This window comes from Lissotriton helveticus, chromosome 4_1 (genome assembly GCF_964261635.1).
Source record: "Lissotriton helveticus chromosome 4_1, aLisHel1.1, whole genome shotgun sequence".
Classification (NCBI taxonomy): Eukaryota; Metazoa; Chordata; class Amphibia; order Caudata; family Salamandridae; genus Lissotriton; species Lissotriton helveticus.
The window spans coordinates 926,872,754-926,898,495 of NC_136063.1; the positions used below are offsets into that span (position 1 = coordinate 926,872,754).

The 25,742-nt window shown below is 44.2% G+C and overlaps 1 protein-coding gene across 5 annotated transcripts in view; it reads left to right on the forward strand.

Moving 5' to 3' along the window:
- RIPOR2 (RHO family interacting cell polarization regulator 2) overlaps positions 1-25,742 on the forward strand; it is a 612,501-nt gene that overhangs the window by 541,464 nt on the left and 45,295 nt on the right. For all 5 annotated transcript variants that reach the window (XM_078687528.1, XM_078687531.1, XM_078687533.1 and 2 more), the window contains exons 20-21: positions 4,250-4,333; positions 8,636-8,726. In XM_078687528.1, coding sequence (XP_078543654.1) covers positions 4,250-4,333; positions 8,636-8,726 — 175 coding nt within the window. The remainder of the gene's footprint in view (positions 1-4,249; positions 4,334-8,635; positions 8,727-25,742) is intronic.

Sequence of the window (25,742 nt, forward strand, 5' to 3'; positions counted from 1 at the left end):
CTTGTCTAGCACCAAGGTCTGTGCCAGTTCCTTTCTACCTACTCCACTAGATGATCTGATCCCATAGCTGATCTCAGACCCAGCACTGACATCTGACCTGTCCAGGTCTATGTCTCCATGTAAACTCACAAAGGTGCAACCAGTGGTTATACAACCGGACTCCAATCCAATAACCCTTCCCTGCCGCCGGTACCAACAGAGTATTCATTAATTTTTTGGTTCTGGCTCAGATTGATTGCAAAAAGCACGCTATGCTACTCAAGACACTGAGGAGGATGAGATGGGAGGGGCAGGTTCCTTCCCACTCATTATACTGAGGCTTCATTATATGCAGACTTGTAAGATGCCAGTGGGCTAGACACATCTCCTGAAATGAAGCTAGACTTGCTACGAGGGTTCCCAGTGGTAAAAAGTACTTCATTTTGCTTTGGTGTTTTGGCACTTAAACTACAGTTGATCATTGTAGAGGCACAGAGACTGATGCATTGACTGAAAGTCTTCAGTGAGGGCTTGGTTCCTGTGAGCCATTTTTAATATTTAGTAAAGCACTTACAGATGTCTTTATGTTTATGTAGTCTAAGGCGTGCTCATGCCCGCTAGTCAACCTGTGGCTAGGTGATCCGGACATTTTTTCTACGCACTTGACACAGTAGAGCCTTATTTTCCAAGCTTCAAAAAGCAAGGTTAATCCAAATTTCTTTCCAACTGTAGGAAGCCGACTCTTTATATGGTATACCAAATGAAGTATACCATCCAAAGAGTCCAGGTATTCCCTCTTACCAGTGGACAAACTTGATCTCGCAATCCCAAGGTGCTTTTCTAATGTGTAGTGTGGTCGAGCAGCCTTAGGTTTCTCAGAAAGGAGTGTTAGACATCAGCACATACCTACAATATTCAATAAATGATGCATACAACTCAATATGGAGATCCTTACCAATTTTTTAAAATATGGTGGTTTAGCAAGGGGGGGGCTGCGGGACCACCATGGCAAAAGATCTAGCTATGCCACTGTAAAAATAGGGGCTGGAGCGATGGGTGTAGAGGTGTCTTTAGGCATCAGATTTTCATTACAGGGAGCACTCGCAGTAGAAGGAGCCTGCAAATGGAGGCTGCAGGCGGTGTCGGGGAAGTCCTCAGTGGGAAAGTCCCAGGCAGGTTTTGTCTCAGGAGAGCCAAGGGACCACGCTGGCACCATTGGCTCATTTCAGCTTGGAAGCACGGGGGCAGTGTCCATTTTTTGAGGTCTGGAGCACTCAGTCTTCGTTGGGGTGCCTGCCAGATGCAGGGAAGCACCTCTAGTGCTCCACTGGGGTATTTGAGTCTTTATTAAAGGCAGGAAGTCCTCCCAGGCTTTGGAGGCACAACAGCTGCAGGGCGAGAAGTCTTTGGCACACTTTCAATGGAGAACATCAGACAGGCCAGCAGGGCTGGTGCCAGATCAGTTGCTCTTCCTCGGTCTTCTGCTTTTGCGACTCTTCAGTGTACTTCTTCTTAGGTCGTCAGGATCTTGGGACCTTGTAGGCACTGTCGGCCCACTTCAGCTTGGGCTCGGTGGCTTGGGTGCAGTGGTGTGTTCCGGTGTGGGGTTGTCGTGTCTTGGAGCCTCACAGCTCAGTCTTTGGTACCTTCAAGATGCTGCTCCATGTGAGTTCCTGAGTCTTTGGAGACGTGCTGACAAAACAGGCAACAGGCCGACAGGTCTGGTGCCTAGTCAGTTGCTTCTTCTGTAATTCTTGTTTTCGCCGCTCTTCATCCCTTCTTCTTCGGTCGGTTGGCATGATCTGATTTTCTGGTGCCAGAGCTCCCCTAAATACTGTTGGTAAGGGTGTTAGGGAAGAATAGGGTAGTAGCCAAGGGGCTACTTAACCCGGGGGTCACTATGCCCCCAATATGACCACTACCTGGGGCAAGTGGGCATAACCCTGTCCCAGAGATCCTATATTTGCCATCACAAAGATGGTCACCTCTGAAATGTCCATCCACTTCAAGTAGCCCAGTTCAGGGTTGGTACTCACCTGAGGGTGGACACACATATCTTGCCTAGCTAATGTTCCCACCTATTTAGGTGCCAAAGGCTCTGGACAAAGGGGGTTGTTTTCCTCTCTTGTGAGGGAAGCCAGACTCGCAGACCAAAGGCGGTGGGGCCTCTTTGAAGCTCCCTGGCCCTGGAATGCTACTCCACGGGTCATCCTGCGGGCGGGGGTGCAAATCACACTCCGCTCGAGCAGGCTGGGTTTCATGGCCCCCTGAAAGCAAAGGCCCTCACCCTTGGGGGTCAGCCACTTGTCCCTGGTGGCAGGCTGCTGGAGATCAGTCCATCAACCCACCAGTACCTGGTAGTTTTTCAGGGGGCGTCTCTAAGGTATAAATAAATCCAACACCGTGTAAATGGTAAACCCAGCTCCCCCATGGCTTCAGCTTTATCACAACGGACAGCCAGGAGAACTCTTCACCCGGGCTTCTTGAGCCAGGTAAAATCGGACTTACAGTCAGGGCCAGCTCTAGGGCAGTGCGATCGGTGCCACCGCACCGGGCGCTGACATGTGGTGGGGGTGTCATTTTTGCAAGTATATTATCATTTTAAAAGCACCTGCTGCCACGTTCCAGGCCTCCAGCAATTTTCAGGCATCAATTAAAATGTCAAGATAACGTGATTAATCGTCTTCATAGAAAGAGACCAGAGGTTTGTCTAGGGGAAATTTTGACTTATCCTAAGGTAGTGCAGAGGGTTAAAATGCCTGCTGCTAAGAACATGTACCATGTAGATAACAACATGCATGTAATTTAAAATAGGTCAGTGGGTTACTGCTTCTGTAAGAGAGCTCCTTTTGTTACTTGTAGTTTATAAGTCAAAATCCTAATATAGAACATTGAGCTATTAACTGTCATCAAAGAGCTGCGTGTAAACTGCAAGGTATATGTTAGAGCTATTTGTTTTTTTGCCCAGTCTTTCATTATCCTAATCTTGCCAAATGGGTTCATTTGAGTAGAAATCCATTCTTATTATTAAAGAGAACCCTTAACAATGGTGTTACATTTTAAATTCAGAATTTGTGCTTTTCCAGAATAAGTACTCAAACTATAGTGCCTATCAGTATCAATGACATGTTACTCCTACATTACACCTTGTAGTCCAGTCTGATGTATCATTTCCTGTACGCTGATTTACACACATATGATGGTCTCTATGCAATGTGTGTGTGTGATGTAAAGTGCTCTGACAAGCTGGCTTTACGGGGGCGGCAACAAACATTGTCGCACAAGGCGCCACCAGTAAAGCCAGCCCTGCTTACTGTCATGGCTTGGTCCTGGAACCCGCATCACCTTTACCCTTCTTGGGATCCACGCTATCCGACCTGCAAGTCACTAATTGTCACTAGTGCTTTTTAACATTGACCGCAATGCTAAACCTTTGCAGTATTGATTTGCAGTGATTTATTATTGCTTCTAAAATCTATATCTCAGGTTACATTTATCTGATTTACTTCATTTTGGTGTCTAAATTTATATAACAATCTGCTTTATTTTTTATAAATTGCTGTTGTATTTCTTTTGTGTCATGACAATTGTTTATCGTCCATGTTGGTACTCTGAAATGCTAAACAGGTTACTCTAGTAAAGCCTGACTGCCTTTTGCCACACTACCAGGACTGAGCTAAGGATTTATTAGTGTGAATCCAAGGACCATCTTTGGGGTATTGTGAGAGTATTGCATAATGAAGCCTAACCAGCATCACCACATAATACTCCATCTTCCTACAGACGCCGATAGCATACATTCTTTTTTTCCAATAAAAAGGGTCCGTAGGAGGCACATTTTCTTAGTACATACAGACGTGTGCCATAAGTGGTAGCTATTGCAAGACAATTGAGAGGTAGATTGCGGCTTCCGCTCCTACAGGGCTTACAACGTCCCACAAAGTAATTACTAAGCATTGTAAACTGGGCTAGGGTTTTCAGAAATATGCACATCAACAGATCACACAGGAAATCTATGTATTGGATGTTGAGGTAAGTACAGCTTTTTTTTATTTCAAAAGAGAAAAAAACGTACAAGTGTTTCAGAAAAGTGTTTGGTCCAGCAGCGTTACGGCAAAATCTGTAAATACAAAATATACGTATTAAATATGAGGTTGAAACAATGGCGCAATGACTGCGTAGGTGGGAGGTTCCTCTAGGTCATGTTTGGCGCCGTTTTGTGAACTTTGCTGTAATCATGTTCATCTCTTTCCTTATGTCTGTTTCCCAGGCTCTGAGTTATTACTGCGAAGTGCTCACGCAGCCCAACCTCCACCTGCAGAAGGCTGCTTGCCTGGCACTGAAATGCCTTCAGGTACAATAATCGCTGATAACAGGGTGCCTTTTCTGAGCCATGTGAAGTCAGTCGTGTCAAACTGCTTTACTTTCCCATGAACTTTCGCAGAGAGAAAGACAAACAGGTTTTCAATAGAACTGCTTGTGGGGCAGCCGCACAAGAGCCGGATGGGTACACAAACAACAGCCACGTAGGCATTCTGCTTGTAATGTTTGCCTTGTGGTGTGCTTTTTCGTGGAACGTTTTTATTATAATGTGTAAGCTGTTGATCTGTGGCTCCCCAGTGATGCTTTCTATGCAAAGTTAAGTAACATATCAACACCTTCTGAGATTCTGAGTACAGGATAGTTTTGCATACCTTGGATGTTTAAAGGAATGCTTCAAGCATTAGCTGAGTTGCACAATAGATCTCAACATTACATAATACTTGCAGTCGGACAAGAAAATGGAGCAAATCCATTCTGACCAGTTGTTATTGTTTCTTATTAATTTAAATAAGTGTTATATAAAACTTTGACCTAGAGAGAAAAAAATGGACCAAACAGACTTTGCACTATTTTTGCTGCACATGTAGCATGGGATGGAGCACACTAATTTTTTGACTTCTTAATTGTAATTGATAGATGCCTGATATGACGCAAAATAATTAGCATCACCTAAAATAATGTTCTCCATTCTCCCACATTGTGAAACTGTATGTAACCTATTTGCTCCATTCCCTTTTGCACACAAAAAAAATTGCGAAATGGTTCTGCTTCATGTTTACTTAGCGTAAAACGTTCTGTGGCCTCGAATGCTTGAATATTGTGGGGACCACTCAACCGTGGAAATACACACCTGTACCACATAGGTTAGAGAGCTCCTCTGAAACAGTGTTTAGATAATCCTCTGTTCACTTAGTACAAAAAAGAGCCGATAGTGAATGGCTGAGGTGATCTGCCCCCTGAAGCTAGCACCCTAGAGAACTCCAATGTGATCCAGCCTTGCAGTTCCCGGCCATCATGCCGTCCTTAATCAATACTACACATCTCATGGCCATATTCATATAGTGGGTGACTGTAATGCAGACCTTCCAGGAAGATCTTGGCCTCTCTCCATTTTCGCCTCACTCTCCTGTCCTTCCCTCCCAGATTTGGAAGAATTAGAGTTGTCAACCAAACTGCTGTAGTAGCCCTCTTTGGAAGTGGATTGTAAAATATTAGAAAATCGCAAACCTAATACGGAACTTTCTGAGTAAATATAAATGCCAGCTAATTGGACACATAATGTTTCTCGCTCACACTCCCTCCTCCATCACAGCAATATGCTCCTTGTCCCATGGAAAGGATACGAGCACCTATCTGGTTCTTCACGCACAACACCAAAACACTTCCCATACATTCAGACAGGAAATACATCATAATACCTACCAAGCACTCCCCCATGCTGCAGCATGGGACTCGTCTGATATTGTACCCTGCGCCACAGTCGGGTCTGAGGCCCTCTATAAATGCAAATATGCAATACACAGTTGATAGTTCCAGAAACTCTTTTCCGGATAACTTCCCAATGCATCTGAAAGGGAAGGAGCGGACTATTGAAGAATAAAGGCGACTCCAGCCTCAGAAAAAATGGATTTGAGTGCAGTTGGATAGTTCTAAAGTTCTGTGACTTATTTTAGAAGTTTGGGATGTTGGGATGGCTGTTGGTTGGCCTTGCGCCTACACAATGACCCTAGGCAAATAAAAGTCAAGAGAACTAGAAGTTGATTTGAAAAGTTGTGGCTCAGAATAAATGGAAGTACAGACTCTGCTAACTTGAGAATTCCTGAGATTGCTACTGGCCTAGAACCCATGTTCATAAGTGGCGTAGAATCTACGGCTTGAGATATCACGTGACCACTATGATGACTTAAAGTTGATGGCAAACAAAAAATGATTGCCCTGATCATCAGACGCTGTTGATGAGCCGGAATATCCCTCAAGTGCCCCGCCGCCTGGGAGGGGTATTCCAATGTCTGGTGTATGTCCTCTATCTCACCCATCAAACACTTCTCTGCAGTCTCTCTGGTTTAATTGGAACAGTCTTCCCCTGTGGTTGGTGGGTGTCCTTCTCCTTGGGTTTTATAGGATTGTGCCTAGGGCTAGGGCCTGTAACTCTTCTGCAGGCACTTAATGGCAGATATGACCCATGGCTGTAGTCTATAGTGCCATATTAAATCATTATAACCCACTACAGATGGCATACTGGTCATTGAAGGCGCCTTCTTTCCGAGTTATAGGCGTGAGCTGCAGGTCACAAACATTTTACATTTGCTGAGATTTTTCTTCTTCGGGGTAAAAACTAACCATGTACCCCTACATATATACACAAGCCACAATTCTAAGTGTAATCCCTTTCTGTGCAGCATCCCTCTCTCTGCCTCACTCGTTTAAAGGTTTTTAGCGTTTTTCTAGGTAGTTAGGGGCGTCGGTTGCTCACAGGTATTAAGTCCTGATAAAATATTAATACTTTAATTGGAGGGTTTCCTCTTATTTTTCTCTTGAGCGCTCGCTCAGTTAAAGCCGTTGACTGACGGGCCGCCGGTGACACTTTTGTTCCTGTAACTGCAGAGGGTGATTACCTGAGCACAAAGATAAGCTTCTGACTGCTCCGTGCCCGGAGGGGAAACGTGCATTACCTGCGCGAGCGAGGCCTTGCCGCCAGAACGCTGGACATAATTCAGAGAGGGAAAACGACCGTGGGAAACTTTCCTTTCACCGCCCTGGCCCTGCCCCGAGGAGAATGGAGCGGATTCCTAGCATTGCCAGAAATTCATAAATAAGTCACCTGTCTTGAGCAAAAATGTTCTCACACTCGGAGTGTCTTGTTAGCGAGCAGTCTAGGAGGGCTGCCAAAAACAGAGAGGCTCCCACCCTTCCAGGGCGGCATTGTTCTTTTGTTGAATCTCAGCACTCGCGATCGTTTGCCCTGATGTCCAAGGACAGGATCGATCCTGTTCATGGTTTATTTGCGTTTGTTTAATATTACTTTATTTTACCTTTTGGCTCCCATTTGCATACTTTCTAATGTTGTTTTATATAGGGCGCGCCAGCGCTGCAGAGCAATTAACACTGCACTCACTATCTGAACGCAGTTTTCTTTTTTTAATACACTGGCAGGTTTTGTGATGTCATTGTGCATGGGTGTGCTTACCAGGCACAGTCGGATATCCTGTTTCCTCATTGCCCCCGTCTCCACCTTTGTTTCCCCTCAAACCACTTTCGTGTTTTCTTTTTTTTTTTCTCTTTTTGCATTTTTATATAGAGCTCACTTGGCACAAGGGCATTAGATCGTTTTACATGAAAACCAGGTTATATCTCACATTGTTGGGCGGTATGGGGAGAGTAAGATTTTTGCTCAGAATCACAGGATGTTGAGCCGAGGCTAGGTCTCGAACTTGGTTCCCCAGTTCCTCCCCTGTTCTTCTGCTTTTCACACTCCCACTCCATCCAAACCTCAAGGGCATAGCTTCCATTGGGGCAGCAGGTGCAGTTGCACTGAATCCCAGAGGCATGCAGGGACCAATAAAGTCTGATTATTCTCGATTTTTATCACTCAAACAACTGCCGGGGAGGGGGGGCATTCCCTTTCTTGTGCTTACTGCCCATGACACACTGACTACGCTACTCCCTAACCTACTTGTTCGTTTTAACTTCTCCATATTATCTTCTTTGTTCTCGACCGCCTCTTCTCTTACTGGTCCAGTCTACAGATTTTGAGGTTCCAGATTTGGCTCTAATCCTTTAATCCCAGATTAAAATGTCTTCCTATATGCTCCAACCTCTGCCACACCACCAGCCCTTCTACAGTGGAGAACCTCTACTCCCCTCCTACAAATTTCCCTCTCCTCTCCCTCTTTTGTATTCATTTGTATGCCTTGATTTCTTGACTGCATCTGCAGAGGCCTCCATAGCAAGAGTGCCCTTTCTCCTCTTCACTCATCTGAGATTAATCCAGTGGGCGCTTTCCCACAAGACCCCAGTCTGAGGAAGGATAACAGCGGTGCAGGCACAGATGAGACAATGAAAGCTAAATTGCAGTTATAGTTTCTTATTTATATATTGAGTTACTAAATTATAGCACAGCCAACATTTAGTATAATCTGTACCATTAAAAACAAGACTGCAACTCTTCTTTGAAAGTGCCATAGGGTGAGTGCACGCTAGCCAGGATCTAACTTAAGAAGGAACCTTAATGTTGCAGTTTTTCGTGCATGTAGCACAAATCGAATTGTTGTGGCGTGCTATTTCTCCTTGTTATTAAGAGTGACAACCTTCCCTTTTTGTTTGTGCTTTCCAGGCTACCGAAAGTATTAAAACGTTGGTGGCGCTGTGCCAGTCTGAAAATGAAGAGATCCGAAAGGTAGCGTCTGAAACCCTGTTATCTTTAGGTGAGTTATATCCTCATTCTTAGTCATCTGAATCATAAATTGAAATGTCCTCATCATTTGATACGGTCATACTCCCACATCTTGAATGTTTTTATGGCCAACTAGTTAACCTGCTCACCAAAATGTCGTCCCTTGTTTGGCGTAAGAGACTTGAAAGCAAGCAGCTTATAGGGGGGCAACACCATTACTTCCCCTATAAGCCAAATATAGGTACCTGTATGTACTCTGCATGGTCCCTTTAGCCATGGCATCATTATAGTGCAGTGTTATAGTTTCTTCATGTTTGCTTGCTGCTTTTGTGGTAGCCATATGCCACTACGGTCAAGTAATGTGAATTGTAGTGGAGAACCATCTAGCTTTAAAACCAATAGCTTTTGGAGTCAGCAGTTGGCCATTATGAAGAAAAACCTTAATTTTACTAGTATTCAACCAGATTGTAATTTTGCTAGGGAATGACGAACTTCAAAAAACTTTGAAATAAATATTTTTATATCTGAATTTATGGATTCTTCAAATCCATTCCAGGTAGTAACAGTTTGATCCACATGCCTTATTTCACTTTCTACATCGATTAAGCATGTAATATTGAATTTCCATGCTGGAGAGCCTCGCAGTGAGTGAATTTCCAAGTCAGTGTAAATCGAAGTTGTGCTATGGGATTCCATCCAAATGATCATATCTGCATTTAGGGTGGCTTAGAGGCAACACACTGTGTGCAATATAAAAATATTGTTCACAGATATGCATCTTTTGTTTTGTATGTGCTACTGAGAAACCCTGTATTTTCACATATCCAAAGCCACAGAAGAAAACTGTATTGTGACTTCGTACACATTTGAATGTTAACCTTGGTTATGCAATGGTAAACTTCAAGGGTCAGTGAAAATTGCAACGTAATTTAGGGCAGACAAAATGGCGGAGATTACGAAGACTTAAAAGAGAAACATTAGTTATGTGGGCAACTCTGGTCAGAATATCAATGCCACTTAATACATAAAGAACTTATGCTTCAAATAATGCCACACATTTATATGGATTTACAGTCTTTACCCCCACAGTCTTTCCACAGCAGGACATTACGCACTTGTTGCAGGTTTCCATGCGGAGTCATGGAAAGCCACGTGATTGCCATTCCCTCTGTATGGTGTTCTCCGTGAATAGTGTCCCCTGTGCAAATGCACATTTTTTTTTCCACCATTTAGAAAATATTTTTCCCGGTAGGGTAAAACCCTTCCCCAGCATCCCCACCAAGTTTGGGGTTGATCATTTTCCTTTCCACCCTGAAATGGGATTTACCCCAGCACCTGGCGGGATTACATCGCCGACCCTTTTCATGCTGGAAGGGGAATGTGAGGATTGGGCGTATGCCCACACATATACTTGTTGGCTGCATTTTAACTTCCAAAACTAAGTATGTCTGTAAAATTTCTCATTCCCACCACTTCACTTTAGTGAGATTTATGGGTGTGGAGATCTCTGCACTCTCAGTGGAGAGCTCAGCACAAATGACTACCAGGAATCCTGAGCAATTCTAGGTAAAAAAGTCAATAAAGTCCAATCAAAAATTACTGATTTTCCAATGAAGTAGTTTCAAAATATATTCTTCTTTATTTCTTCAACAGTTCATATGCAGTCACAACGCACATTTCTTCCAATCATTTTCTTAATATACAATTCGTTGCCAACACGTGTTTCGTCCGGCTAATAAGCCTAAGCACTTAGTCAGGGCTAGAAACAAGTGACATATACACTTGATTAGATGTTAATACAATAACCCATAATCAGTTCATTTTTAACTGGATACTGTATACTAGATGTTCAGTATACTCTCACGTGTAAACACAGGGAAAACATTTCATAAAATTGACTTTTTTACCTAGAATTGCTCAGGTTGAGAACTGTTGAGAATTATATATAACTGGCATACTCAGTATGCCTGTTTGATTACAACTTTTGACAAGGGTTGTATCTCCACCTTAGAGCATTGACTAGATGACCTAACAAGTTGGACTATACAAGTGAACACTATCTTTTGCGCATAAATTTCCCTCTTGTCAGTTCTTGTTTTAAAATGACTACCAGGAATCCATTTGTGAATCCTTGGCAATTGTAACTGAGGTAAATATGGTCATAAATTAATGTTTTTGGCAAATTTTTTTTATGTGATCTGGTCTCCTTCTGTCAATCACCAAGAAAGGAGGTCTAGGCCAAGTCGTTTGAAGTAAGACCTGAATTCCACCTGTATTGTGCCTCTAGAATGTGTTTAATCAGCCGAGGCCCAGAATTTCTTTTTTACACTTCTTGCCGATTTAATGGTGGAACTAAGCAGATTTTAGGTATGTTGATGTTTTCATTTTTCCATCAGCGACAGAGTTTTAAAGCTGGATGAAATCGCAAAATGTAATGAAATTCTTTGAAACTTTTTCTAAAGTATGTTTTCTTAGCGATATATGATTTACCAATATCTCATTAAATTCTTTTTTTTTTTTTTTTTACACAAGTGTGTACCTCATGTTAAAAAGTTTTGAAAGATACCGTCAGAAGCCTAGTTTGGGTAGAAAATATCTTCTAAGAGTCATTTTCTGCTCAAACTGGTCTCCTGCTGGTATCTCCATAGAACTTTTAACACAAGGCGCAAGCTTGGGTAAACAAATTACACAAAATGACGCATTGTATAATAGTTTTTTGAAATTTCTTGTAATGTGAAGTTGGTGAATTTCCCAGGTCTACTATTTTTGAAGACGTGGAAAGTCATGTTTGAAGTTGCAATGCAGGTTCCTGTGCACTTGAAGCAGTGGTGATGAGTTTCATCTAGCTTTCTAAAAAAAATTAAAGAAGAGCAGCAACTTTGCAGGTCCCATATTGACAATGCATATTAATAAAAGCAGCCTTTTTTGTCTACTATTCCTGTCAAGTCAACAGAGGTTGTTTAAAGTCTTCTCTTAGCTTTGATCTTTAAAAGGTCTACGAATCCCGTGGATAGGGTTGATATGATACTCCATTTCTATGAAGACAGAAATAAATGGATGGGTGGGATTGCTGGATGGAGCTTCTCTGCTGCAAGATACATTGATTAAAGGAAGAAATATGAAAAGTTTTTTAAAGACTGGTGATGACGTACTTACCAATGAGAAATGCATGTGCCAGACTAGAATAATCTTGAATTGGCCCAATGCAAAAAATATTGGAAGACTGGCACTGCCCATGCTTTTCCCATCCAGTGGGCTTTGTCAATTGAACACATCCTGACATAGCCGAATCAGTAAAACTCAGGATTCTGGCTTGAGCAGTATCCTTCAATAAATTGGCAGGAATCTATAACGTCTAGATCTAGTTTTCTAAAACAATGTGCCCATTTTGGATTTTTGAGCAAGGGCATCATTCATTCATGTGGTAATATTGTCCATGCGGCATTATGAAAACTCCCTGATCTTACTCTGGCCTAAAAAGGCCATGTGACAACTTCAGGGTGTCTCAACGCATGTAGTGTTATGTGTAAGTTAAAACCCATAGATCATATCTCAAAGCAAAAAGGCCACCTTTGTTGGCTACTGAAGGGGGGGTGGGGTGGGGGGGGGGGGGGTAAATGTAATCTGCAAAATGGCTCACAGTGCATTTTTCACAAAAAGCCTGGCATACAGCCTTTACAGATGGCTTACCCATGAGATGTTTGCTATCTATCTCACCCAGTGTAACTCCAAATGTTATAGTTGTTAAGTAATTCTTTCAGTAAATAGCAGGAGGCAGGCTCTGAAAACAGAGCGGGTGAAAATTTCGACTCCGCCGGCGGAGTTTGCAGAGTTTTGCCCACTTCACGCTTTGTGCGTAGTTCCGCAAAACTCTATGAAGCGACGCAGGTTGCAGTTTTTTCTCTTGCTCTGTTCTCCAGAGGTAAGTTGGTGAGTGGTTTTTAGACAAAAGTCGTGCTGGACCTTTTCTCTGTGAGATTTCTCAGTGTGGGCAGTCGTGGCAGGTCGCGACCACTCGCGTTGAGAAATCTGCTGCTCGCATTGAGAAAGCTGCCGCTTGCATAAAATGTCTACTCGAGCAGCTGAAAGCAGCAGCACCCTCCGGCATGACACGGAGTACCGTTCCTGCTTTTATAGCGCCGGACAAACTCCTGGAACCTAAAATCAGTGGGAGCAAAGCAATCTAACATACTCCGCCACTTGTGCAACTCTGCAGAGTGCAGCAGAGTTTTTCTGTCACTTCGCATTGTAAATCTCTGCAAACTCCACTCAGGCCTACTTTGAAATGCTTTTAGAGAAAACAGTCTTGCAGTTAAATTGTGGAACCCTTCAAATGTGTGCCATTCAGGGAACGTTTGACTTCAGGAGATTTTAAGGTTGAATGCTTTTTTGGGTAATACACTATTTTTCACTATTTTATCTAGGCTATAATATTGAAGTATTAGACTTCTGGCCCCAAAGCAGGTACGGGTATATATGTAGTGCAGCATGCACAATTTAAACAACATATAATAAGCATTGTTCCAAAGTAAGCTTTGTCTTTAACGTTTTTTAAAGTTTGCCTTTATTGGGTGTAGTTATCACAAGACCTGAACAAATCGCATCAAAATGGGATTTCAAAATTGTAGATTGACATGTCGTAGCCACCTAACCTCACTTCTGAGGAAATTACACCAGTAAGCAGGGACAATTTGCAATAGTATTCAGGCAGTTAGTAGTATTCCTCTCTTTGTTTCTGACCTCCGGTTCTCACCAAGAGAAAGAAAGCCCTTACTGTACCAGCGCACATGCAGGCTTCGAAATAATAACAATGTCAACCTGCTGTCAAAGTTCGTGGGAAAAGAGCTGTCAGGGCGTTCAAATACAGGTGATTTATTGGAAGCACTGAACTGTAGAAACTATTGAGTCTATAATTATAGACGCTTTCGCTGACATCTTAGACATTAAGTTCTGAAAGAATTTTCCCACCAAAGAAACTCTGTATGCTCCGCCCTAAGGTATGGCAGCAAGAGTTCTAGGTATATTTAGATGCATGTTTCCCTATTTTTCGAAGATAGTTGTTGGCTTGGCAGTAGCTTATGATATTTTTCTAAAGTGATATTTCTAGGTGTCACTTATTTGGCAAGAGCGCAGCTGGGATACCGAGATATGTGATAGTGCGTATGGGCGGCTTAGCAGGGATCATGCTGCGCTGCACAGATAGTCAGAACGCTGACGTACAGTCTGGGACTGACCCCAAGGAATCAGGGTCCCTTTTATTTATCCCCTCAGCCACTCCAGGTTGTAGAAATGCGTGCTGCGGTCATCCTGCACATTGTAGGGCCCGAGTGGCTCACCACAGGATACGCGCCAGTAGCAAATTGTCGATAAACATGACTCATTGGTCTGTCAGTAACATCTGCACTGTCTATGATGACTTTTTCAAAAGATGCAATTTAATCCTTGCATTGAGGTGTGTAGTACAGGGGTCAAAGTGGTGATTCCAAATACTGGAACTGACAAATCCATTTTATATGGAAGACCTAGAACAATCTAGAACTTGATCGCAGGTACAGTGGAATGACTTCACTAGCCTGGTAACGTGGAGAGCGGTGGTGCAAATCCACCATTATTTTTATATTCCTATCGTTGAATTGTTAATCCGGTATTTAAGTAAATATAGGTAAAAGATCGAGACAAGAATCAGCAGAGGCATATGTTGAAGCCTGAAACGGTGAAAGAGGAGAGGAAAAGAACACAATTGGCTCATTTCTTCTCAAATGTTATCATATTCTACTTTTCAGTTTTTTTTTGCTTAATTAGTCCTGTAGCAGAAATAACTTGGCCGATGCCAGCACAAGCATTTACACTTTTAAAAGATAGACATTTCAGTTTCATGTATTACTGTTTCCTGGCTTTGTTCTCCACACATTGCTCCTGCTCCCCGGCATGAAGAGACAGGACTAAAGTTGTTGTATTTACACAAAGGAAATTCTTCAGGAACAAAAGCATTCTGATTTGAATTGGACTGGAAAGTCTATTTAAAAAGCACAACTTGGCCAACAAAGCCTTAAGTCAGTGATTTTGATGAAACTGTCAATTAAAGAGAACATTCAGATTATGCATTAAGTTAATTTCCTAGATACCGCTCTTGATAGAGTTTCAGTGGGTATTGAGAAGCATGCTGGAGCATTTTGTGCAATGTCAACCAAAGCAGTGTCTTGTGCTACAGAGGGCCACTGGAAAGGATGTCATTGAATATTCACCTGGAACTGAGCCAGATGGGGAACATTGAGCTCTGAGGCTGGCCCAAATCCCCACAGTCCGAAATCCTGTAGTTGTTCATGTCAGCTTTCACTAATAGCCACCCCTCGACAAAATCACAGAGATTTTGCAGCCACCACCAAAAATAGCGTATGCAGCACATAACAGGATCAATTGCAGTGCAAACACCATTCACATTCAACCTGAGCAGCAGCAAAGCAGGCATTCTTCAAGCACAGGCATTAGAAGGGCACAATCCCTCCACAGCCATGTGCAGAAATGTAGAAACTTTCCTGCACATAAACCTCATTATTAGCAATGGGCAGGTTCCTCCACACAGGCCATGAGCAGCAGTGAGGCAAGCTTTGTTCACAGATACTGAATAGAAAGACAGGAGTAATCCAAGAAATATCCCTTGGAAACTGGCCTTCGACTCTTAGCTTGAGCTGTGTCCTAGTGTCTGTGTTAGAACTGGGATTTCTGGCTGGCTAAGGCTTACGCCAAAGCCAGGCAGAAACCACCATTTTAGTCAGGGCAAGGGGGGTCACACGCCAAGATAACCCCTGCTCACCCCCTCGGTAGCTTGGCACGAGCAGACAGGCTTAACCCGGAGGCAATGTGTAAAGCATTTGCGCACGCACACAACAGCAACAACATCCTAGGCACACCACAAAAGGAACTCCACACAAGGTTATATAAAAATAACTTTTGTATTGTAAACACACATCAGATAGTATCACACAATATACATTGTGCCAACTGGCACGGGCAATATTCACATGGGATTATTTACACCAGGACAGGGCCACGTGGGCCACTGTCAGAATCAACACTTAGCAGAAATAGCACTTCTAGGACATAGAATAAGTGTAGCACAAAATAACAATTATAGACCACAACCAGTAACCACAGGTACACACTACGCAATACTAATAACCATAGGCCTAGATCACGCATGGACACATACCCTCTCTAGTATAACATACTAGGCAAAGTAAACTCCTAAGCATTAACACATTTAGAAGTATAACACAAGCATAAAGGCAAAGCACATTACGCAGTAATCATATTTAGGCCTAACCAGTAAAAATACAGTAGGCAATCTCTCACTAGTCTAAACACATTAGACTCTGCCTCCTAAGAATAAATCACATTTAGGGGCGTAAACAAGAACATATTACACATGATGCATCACAACATTCAGAGGTGTAGGGAAGAAAAACACATGATGCATAAACATACATTCAGCGGTGTAAGAACAAGGCATATGATGCATCAAAACACATTCAGAGGTGCAGGGAAGGAAAAACACATGATGCCTAAAAAGACATTAGGCAATTACCATCATAAACATAGTAAAATCACATTGCGCAAAAATCACATCAGGCAATTACCATCATAAAAATAGTAAAATCACATTGCGCATCTGTGCCATCTCTGTCCCTCACAAGGACTTTCACTTAAATGGCGCCTAAATGGTGCAGCTGCCTACTAAATGCTGGCCAGCTGGGAAATCAGCAAACTGCGACAGGGACTCTCACTAGCCCCTAGAACAAATCTGCTCCATCTGTTGGAGCCCCACAGGCTCTGAAACTCTGCGCACGTTGGAGCCACACAGGCTCTGACACAACACATGCCCCCAAACGTTGGAGCTCTCAGGCTCTGGAGAAACAAGTGCCCCCTTTTTTAGCTTCGGGGGCTCTAGAACAAACAATGGGGCCCTCACGAGCCTCGCAGGCTCTTGAACAACAATGTGCCCCGTTGTTGGAGTCCCACTCGGGGTACTCAGAAACACCCAAAGACACTCTGAGCCTCGCAGGCTCTAATGAACCAACGGCCCCCCGTGAGCCTCGCAAGCTCTAAGAAGAATGCCCGAGCCTCGCAGGCTCTAATACCAAAATGGTGCCGAGAGCCTCGTGCGCTCTAAAGAAACAAGTGCCCCCTATGCGCGTGGGAGTCCCGCTACGGCAAGGGACTCCTACGCTGTGCCTCGCTCTCGCGCCCCCACCTCCTGCCTGGCAGCTCCACTAAGCCGGACTGCTCGCGGGAGGCGGCGGGGGACGCTGGCTGCCTCTTTGGTCTGCCGGAGCTCCTCTCGGGCTGCCGGGCTCCTCTCTGTGTGCGGGGCTCTCCTCTGTGTGCGGGGCTCCCCCTCGGTCACGGGAGCCCCACAGCGGCAGGCGCCATCCTCTTCTTCGGTCTCCCTCTCAACACGGGAGACCGGTAACATCGGCCATTGCTTCCCCCAGGCTTGCGGAGGCAGGGATGGCTCCCGACCTCCTTAAAAATATGTACAGCTTCCGTTGGACACCAGCAGGGCTCTCTCCAGAACACGGGAGCCCTGCTCAAACCGGCGCCCCCATGCTCCTTCTCCTTCCGGTCCCGCCCCGGCCCCGCCCCTGTCACAGGCGGACTTGCGTGACTTCCGGGGCGGCCGCGGCGGGGGCTGCCACGCAAATCTCGGCAGCGTTAGATGCGGGGTAGGCTCCCTTGCAATACAAAATAAACAAAGGAGCGTAAAGAACAGGGCAAGCAGGGTGGCACCTGCCAGCAATTAAGTAGCTGAAAATAAAGCGCTCGCAAAGCGCTAGGGAGCAGGCAGACCTCAAACCCCCCAAGAAGGGCTCCCATAGCAAAGGGGCCTCAGCAACCAAAAGTAAAAGTACAGGGCTCCCATCCGGCAAAAGGTCCTGGGAAGCAAAGTCCATCACGTATCCAGGGGATGGGCAGGGCCCAGGGAGGCAAGCCTTCCACTGGGCCCAAGCAGCAGCATGCCCCTTGCAGGATTCAAGTGGTAAAACAAGAACATTTTGTAAGGGGACACAGCCCCTTTTTATACAGTCCAAACCTTTGTCTAAAGGTGCAGGGTGGGGGCAAAACCAGGCTCAGCTGGTTTGGGAGCACTCTTGATAAGCTCAGCCACCCCTCCCATTCACTAGTCAGGCTAGGGTCATCAGTCGCACCACATGGGGCGGAGCCAGCATTGTGTGGGGAAAGCCCAGCCCTATTCAGGTCCCAGGTTCACCCCTCCCCTCACATCAGCATGCTAATCTCAACACTCACCACTGGGCAGACCCATCCAGACTCCTGGAGCCAGGCTCCAGCCAATCACGTGCCAGCACACTCACTACACACGTACACCCATGTCTAGAAGTGGAACTTCCACACTAGACACATCCATGCCGCATACATCATTGCGCAGCATTCAATCTCACGAGTTCGCACATACCAAACTCGACCCTGCACTCCCCACACAGTAGGAACTACCATGGTCACACATATTCCCCATGCATTCCTATGGGAGGGCAGGTCACTCTCACACATACACAGAGAGCTCCCGCACTTTACACTGTACCACAGTGAAAAAGTGCGCAGAGGCCTAAAATCACCAACACCAGGTTACAGAAATAGGCTAGGAAAAAGCAAAAAGTTTTGGGGTGAACCTGCCAAAAGGGCCAGGTCCAACAGTCTGGTACTGTATTGTTGGAGAGAGCCCTTGACTTATCCTTTTTAGATCTGGCATTAACAAAGACCTTTTGATATTACTTAAATATACTTACTTAAAGGGGCTTTCGGCCAGCTCTCTCTATCCATTGGTCTGTTGTTGTGTCATTCGCATTTTGCTTCTGTCCACTCCAGCATTTATCAAGGGGCAATGCATCCGCCTACTTCAGCCATTACCTGGCTTCACTAGGTGTTATGGCATGCTGCCCTTTCACACCTTCAGTGCTAGGGAATACTATAGCAATTAGATTGATGAAGGCTTGGCAGCTTCCCGAATAAAAGTTTTGCAAAAAACATGGAAAAACTACACCTGAATTGGCAAAAGGCTGGCAGCCAGCGCCAGCGCCAGACCTGTTGGCTTTGCCAATGCTCGTTTAATGTGTGCCCACAAACGTTTTGTATGTTCTTTCACAAGTGATGTGCACAGGCATAATCCTTGTCCTGGACGTTATCACTACGCATATTTAAATTGTTACGAACCATGATGTGTGTCTTTCCTTTTCTAGACTTCTTATCCGTGCCCTACCATTTCTGGTACTCCATCCAAGTAAAGGAGCAGCAGGTCATAAGTTCTAAAAGAGAAGTGGGGGGAGCCTCAAAGTTAGGTAGTATCACAGGCACATGACATCACTGCATGTGACATCACTGCACATGTCATCACAGGAAGTGACATCACATGTACAGCAGGTCTATCATTTGAGTGTATTGCAATTTTTAACAATTGAAGCTGCTCAGAACTTAAGCCTGTGACTTAAGGTTCCCTGTCTGGAGGAATTAATAGCCCAAATGTGGATGACGTTTGGTGTACATCTACACTAGTCAAATCACTAAGTGCTGCAAGCTAGGCATACTAAAACCTGGCACCATGAACAAATGCAGAGTTTGTGCGTTGTAAAAAAAACATGCTAGAAACTGCAATTGTGATTATCTAAACTATAAAATGTATTATGCTACATAGAACACCACCTTTAAATATACTGACAAGTTTAATGCACTTTGACCATGATAAAAAAAATTCAAGGTGCACATTGTACAGTTTCAAGCCAACACTCTGACAATTGTTAATGGAGACATTTTAGGACATGTTATATTGCTACAGGATGTTTGACCATGGAAAATTAGTGATTAGTGAGATGGCTTTATATCATTGAAAACCATCAATTATAAAACACCCATGCATCTACATATGTTTTATTGTGCTGCGCTGTAAGATCTACCTTTCTAGACATGGCGATGAGCAATCAACCACCTTTTGACCTATGGTATTGGATTCCAAAGCGGCAGAGGAGGGCCCATGAGTTTTTTAAACATTAATGAGGAAAGGTGTCTGATACCAAAACAGTTTTGTATGGGTGACAATATCAAGTTCATGGTGCTGAAACCCCTTTCGCAGTTACTTGCAGTCACATGAATTGTGTTTATAGCCCTCAAAACAGGTTGCAGTTACTCTGGAATCTCATTATAACCATTATAAACATAGTCTCTGAAGCCTCCAGATATGAATTCCTAATTAAGAGAGACTCTCCTGCACAGGTTTTGCAGTTTCTCCTCACCTTCATACCATGGGCTCTCAATGTCGTTTGGCCACCTGTGTGGGTTGATAACATCTATCTCTGATGTAAGCGCTACAAATTCATCTGTCCGAGATGATGTGGCAGGCCTATTATTGCTTGCTGACTGTGCATACAACCTGGAGTGCAAGTTATCTGCCAGATTTTGCTCAAATTGGGGAAGGTTTATTTTTACCTGGCCACGTGAGTGCTCCCAGCTGATTGCCACTCCTCTAAATTAGCCACTCTCAATAGCATGTAAGGCCTCCTTCCTGTGTGTCCCTGGGAACTCCTTAAGCTTTTTAATTGCTCTTACTGAACTATTGATGAGCAGGTAAGCTTGTGGCAGAGTTACTTCATCCCTTTGCAGTGCTTCTGACAGTATTCCAATTTCATGAACAGCATCTGCAACACCAGCTAGATTCAGCAAAAAATCTGAAGATGTCAGGATTTTATTCAGCCCGCTGAAATTATATCCGTGTTTGGTATCACAAGAAGTGCTGAAGCTCTACTGAACAAAAAACCTACTAGGCCTTCTACCAAGGATTTGGAAGCAAATTTCAGACAAACATAATCCAAAGACTCACAGTTTTCTGAGAGGTCTTGGGACCGTTTAGCATGTCTGATCAAATGGTCGAATAGCAACTGCTCACAGACCTCATGTAGTATATGCACTTATTATTCAACGAGTCTTCACCCTCATATGTTCCTAGAGCAAGCCGGGGCACCCTAGTAATATAAACAACCCCTGTGTTTCTTTGCAAGGGCCCTTTGTGTCTTTGCAGCACTGACTTATTTCCCTGGCAATTGCCTGAGCGTTGTCTCTGATGGGGGGAGTAAATTGTTCACTCTTCCGTACGGTTCGTATCGAAGGGTACAGGGAAGTGGGGGCTCCAGCAAGATATGGATCTCTGTTGGGGCAGTGGTAAGGTCCTGAGGCTGGTTGGGGCCTTATACTGCTATTATTTTTCCACTCATTTCTTTCCTCAATGAGGGATGCATAAGATTGGAGGAGGAAATGTGTTTTCGGCGTGATATGGGTGGGGGGGTATGGGAGGTTTCAGTTTACACAATTCAGCTGTCAACAGGCTACTTGAGATCTTCAGTCAATGACCTCGGCCTAGAGATGGTTCACCAATGCAAAACATTAAGCAAATCCAGAGCAGAGTTACTCACAGTTGAGGCCTCAACAGTCACAGAGTGGGAATGTGGCTTATTCTCACCAGATGACACAGCACCACCCTCCTTTGGATCATCTGGTAGGGCTGCTAAAGCAGCAAACCCTTTTGTGTACTCTATTGGGGTAGCCAGTTTGACAGTTGTGTGACAGGCGGTGACTGAGGTTTCGACTAGTGGGAACAGCGCTCCCACATTGCTATATTGCCCTTTTGCTAGAAGCAATCCACAGAACTGAAAATACCCGCCCAATTTTCTGAATTGCAATTTCTAACTCTTTTGCACATGCAGAGAGTTCCCGCTGATTTTTTGGAGATTGGTGTTACACGGCATACATTTTTTCGAAAAATGACGCAAGGTGCTTAAGGCCTGGCACTGTGATCCCGTATCCGCTACACTGAGCTCAAGCCGGTGACATAGACCATTTTACAAGGCTAGGGTATTTACAACATAGCCTCTCCAAAACACCAAAGCTTCTCCCAAGAATTACACTGGCACCATCACTGCACACCCTATCCAGTTGGCTGCAAGGAACATGTTGCAAAACCCATGTTTCTCAAGACATTTCAACAGTGAGGACTCAATGCTTTCTGCATCTCCCCTAGTCCACTCAACCAAGTCTAGGAAAAAGGTGAGGGGCTCTTTTCAATTGATTGCAGCATGGACATAAATAATTTACTGTCATGGAAGAATGGGTTGTTGACTCATCAATATAAACTGATATTTTTGGAGCCTGTTCAACGATACCCATGGCAAACCTTTCTCACCATGTCATTAGCAATGCAAGAGGTTATTGGTGCTGCAGTGTATTCGCTGGGTAAAATTGAGACCATATCTGCCTCATTAGCAGCCTGCAAGGCTATTAGACCTGGAAAGCCTGAAAAGGGGCGATTATTTTTTTAAACAAAAGTAAAGCGTGTGAATCACCTTAACTGTTGAAGCATGGCAAGTTGACCAGCGTACCTCCTTTTTGGATGCAGCTTGGATATCACACGCTTTAGAATGTGCTTCAGAAAGTTAATGCTTATGGATTTTTTTCCGCAGTGAGGTTGACTTGCTAGATTTTGTTGGGCCAGATGTAGCTATGCTCCCTGTGATCCATTCTCCAGACATATACCCTGTGATGCTCCAAGTAGCTTAACCTCACTGCATGTGTTGCAGCCAAGGCAGCCATTTTCACTGCTTAGCAATAGATACTTTTCTTTAAATTGAGCCCACTGATTGTGGTCCCAACACACTGGCAAGCTGGTATCCCTTTTAAAACTGGCACCCGCATCTTGGACATTTGTTGTAGAGTCTTCCAGTGGAGAAGGTTGAATCGGTCCTTGGCTTGACATCATACTCTCTGATTCTTGTACAGGTACAGCTTGTAAGCACGCACTGTGCTGTACTAGGCTACTTTCAGAATTGAACTGTGATCTCTTGTTTGCCTATTTTTGTAGAAATCAGAAACCATAGGATCAGCTATACTTTTTGCATTTGTTACTCTCATATTCACTGAAGGTTGGTGAGCAGAAAAAATAGCAAAGTTGCTTGGCAAAAATCTTTTCAGCATTAGTGGGGCTAAGTGACTTACTTTCCACTTAGAAAAATGTTTGTGGCCTAGAGAGGCATGGTTTAATCTGCTCAAATTGCCACCCATCCGGGTTTGTGGTAGTATTACAATTACAATGAAAAAAGAGGGAAAGTCACTAAATGCCCTTTTAAAAAAGAAAAATGTCCTCAATTGGGAATTAATGATCTTCGAATTTGAACATTAAATTATAAGGATTTGTGGTCATAAATTAACCAAACATTTTCTGGCAAGGAGTACCAGTGCTTTTTACCTCCCTTGGCTACCACTGATGCAGCTTCCACGCTAAGGAGAGAAGCCAAAGTTTCCTGCCTGGCAGCAGCTGGCTATGCAGCTTTCTGGTGATCTGTGTTGTCTCCTGGGTGTGCATGGGACCCGGCTTGGTCCTGCTGTGTTAAAGGATGTACCACTGTAGGTGTGAGTAGGACAAACGTAAGGTAGGGAGCTCTGTTGAATAGGATGGTTCCCAAGATACCGTCTGTAAGCTGTGACACAAATAGAATACCACACATTAAGCGATTGTAAGCGTTTTCGTAGTTGAATGAATTGTGGCATCCTGCTGCCATGGTCATTCATTCCTTAGAAACGGTTCTGAGGTATCCCATCGATATCCTTACATCTTGAGCACCCAAATATTAATATATGAAGAGGTCAAAGTGCTTTGGGATGTTGACGGAACAGCAGGTTGCCTTTAAAGACTGCATTGAGACCTTTCAAAAGGGATCATTTTGAAACCTAAACTTAGAAACACCCCTGATTCCCTGCCCTAACAACAGTGCCACTAGGGAACGAAGAGGACAGTCAATTGGAAAGGTCATGAATGAGGTGTGGAGGAGAATTGGTCAACAGCGAAGCAAAGATGCAGAGCTCAAGCTATGTTACACACTTGTAAAGTGCAGCTGTTCAAAATGGGTTGAAAGGATTCACAACTGTAGCCCAGACACTACATTGGCAGGCCTGAGACACATTTAAGGGCTACTCATGTGGGTGGCACAACCAGTGCTGCAAGCCCACTGGTAGCATTTGATTTACAGGCCCTGTCACACACAGTGCTCTTTACGAGGCACGTACGAGTAAATCAAAAATGCCAATCCTGGATAACCAATCATAATTACAATTTACACAGAGAGAATATGCACTTTAGCACTAATCATCAGTGGTAAAGTGCCCAGAAAATAGGGTCACAAAAATAGGAGGCAAAATTGGTATAAACCTTCAAAAAGGCCCAGGTCTAACATACCTCAAAAGAAACTAAAGCCTTTGGATAGAGGGTAAAGCAAGGCTGGGTTAAACCAAGACTCAACCTATGCAGAATGTCTTTTAAACAAAACCAAAGCTTGAAAAACAAGCATCCTTGCACAAATGCCTAGTACAATAATCCTTTTCAGACTGAAATTGAAGCTACACAGAGCAGCCAGATCTGTATGACCCAGCTCCCACTCTGTAGAGGCAGCTTAGTAAGCAGATAACCAGGTACTAGAGTAGCGGGAGTATAACATATATGCTCAGAGGTACCAATTTGTTAGCATGGCATGCCCTCATTGTGATCAACCAGAGAATGTGGGAAAATATTCCATTCATATATTTGTTGCTATTTTAGATTGCTGTCAAAAGATGATATGTATTAGGGTAGGGACAGCATAGGCAAGACTATGAAACCTGGCTATACCACGTTTATAATAAGTGGGGTGTAGTGTGTGTTTATTATTGATAATCACCATTATTAGCATTATCTTGTGTGGTGTTTGCTAATTTTCAGGAAATAAGATAGAACTGTCTACCAATGTGATGGTGTAATTCTTAAGCATCATTAAAACACTCCAGTAGTGCAAGGGATGGGGCATCCATATATGAGTAAGTAAATGCCTAAAACGTGTCCCCTCTGGAGGTAGCTGTCTTTAATGACCCTAAGTAGTCCTTAAGAAGCTCTTGCATTTCCTTCAGCATCGCAGCCCAGAAGACCAACGGCTGAATCACCTCTCCGTGTGCAGCTCGGAAACACAGAGCAGGTACCACAGCTCTGTTGTTTTCAAGCTGCACTATCAGCAGGTTGCTCTATAATGAGGGCCAGAATGACTAATGTTCAATATAGGTAGTATTGTTCTGATAATAAAATGTGGGCACATTACATAAGATTTAAGAAATCTGACTATTAAGGGAAACATTAAAAGATCTCATTAGAAATAATAGAATCACCCCTGACACCGGTGGGGGGGAGGGGGGACTTAGTTTATTTTGTGTTTCCATTGTGCATGAGTAAAATATTTGGTTTATGGATTTTGCCATGTAAAAAAGGGATCTGAAAGAGACATGTTAGTGATAGATTCCTTACCTTAGAATATTCCCCAGGCGTCAGACTAGATCCGGAAAGTTTTGCTTAGCAGTACCCCTGCACGTCGGTAGGTGGTGTTGTGCAGCGCCGCATCCGTCACTGGTGTCGTGAACGCCGGGATGACGTCACAGAGACTACTTAGGCGCCACCCATGCGTGCTGACGTCAGTTCTTTCTTATTTCGCGCCGTAAGCGCAGATCCGGATTGAACACGTACCTCAGTCATTTTTTTATTACTTTTTGAGACATTTGTCTCCTTTTCTTGTCTCCTGGTGCACGTAGAGATGCCCAGGTTTAAGTCTTGTGGGTCGTGCCACCATAACATGTCGGTGGTGGACCGCCACGATGTGTGCCTCTACTGCCTGCAGACCAACCATGACTCCCGAGACTGTCGAGCCATGGCCCCGAAGGCCTTGCGGGAGCGGCGCTGGAAGTTTCTGGAGGTACGACACTCCTCTCACCGCCGCTCCGGGTCTAGGGGCCGTTCGCGGGACCGGAGCCATCGCTCCTCGGGCTCTAAGTCTTCTCCTTCAGATACCGGTAAGCGACGTCAATAAAAGAAGTCGAAGAAGCATGTCCACTCTCCGACGTCCCCCCGTCGCTCCCCGGAGGCGGACGAGGGGCGGTTCCTCTGGAGCCGGGGAGTCCCAAGGCTTACCCTCTATACCCG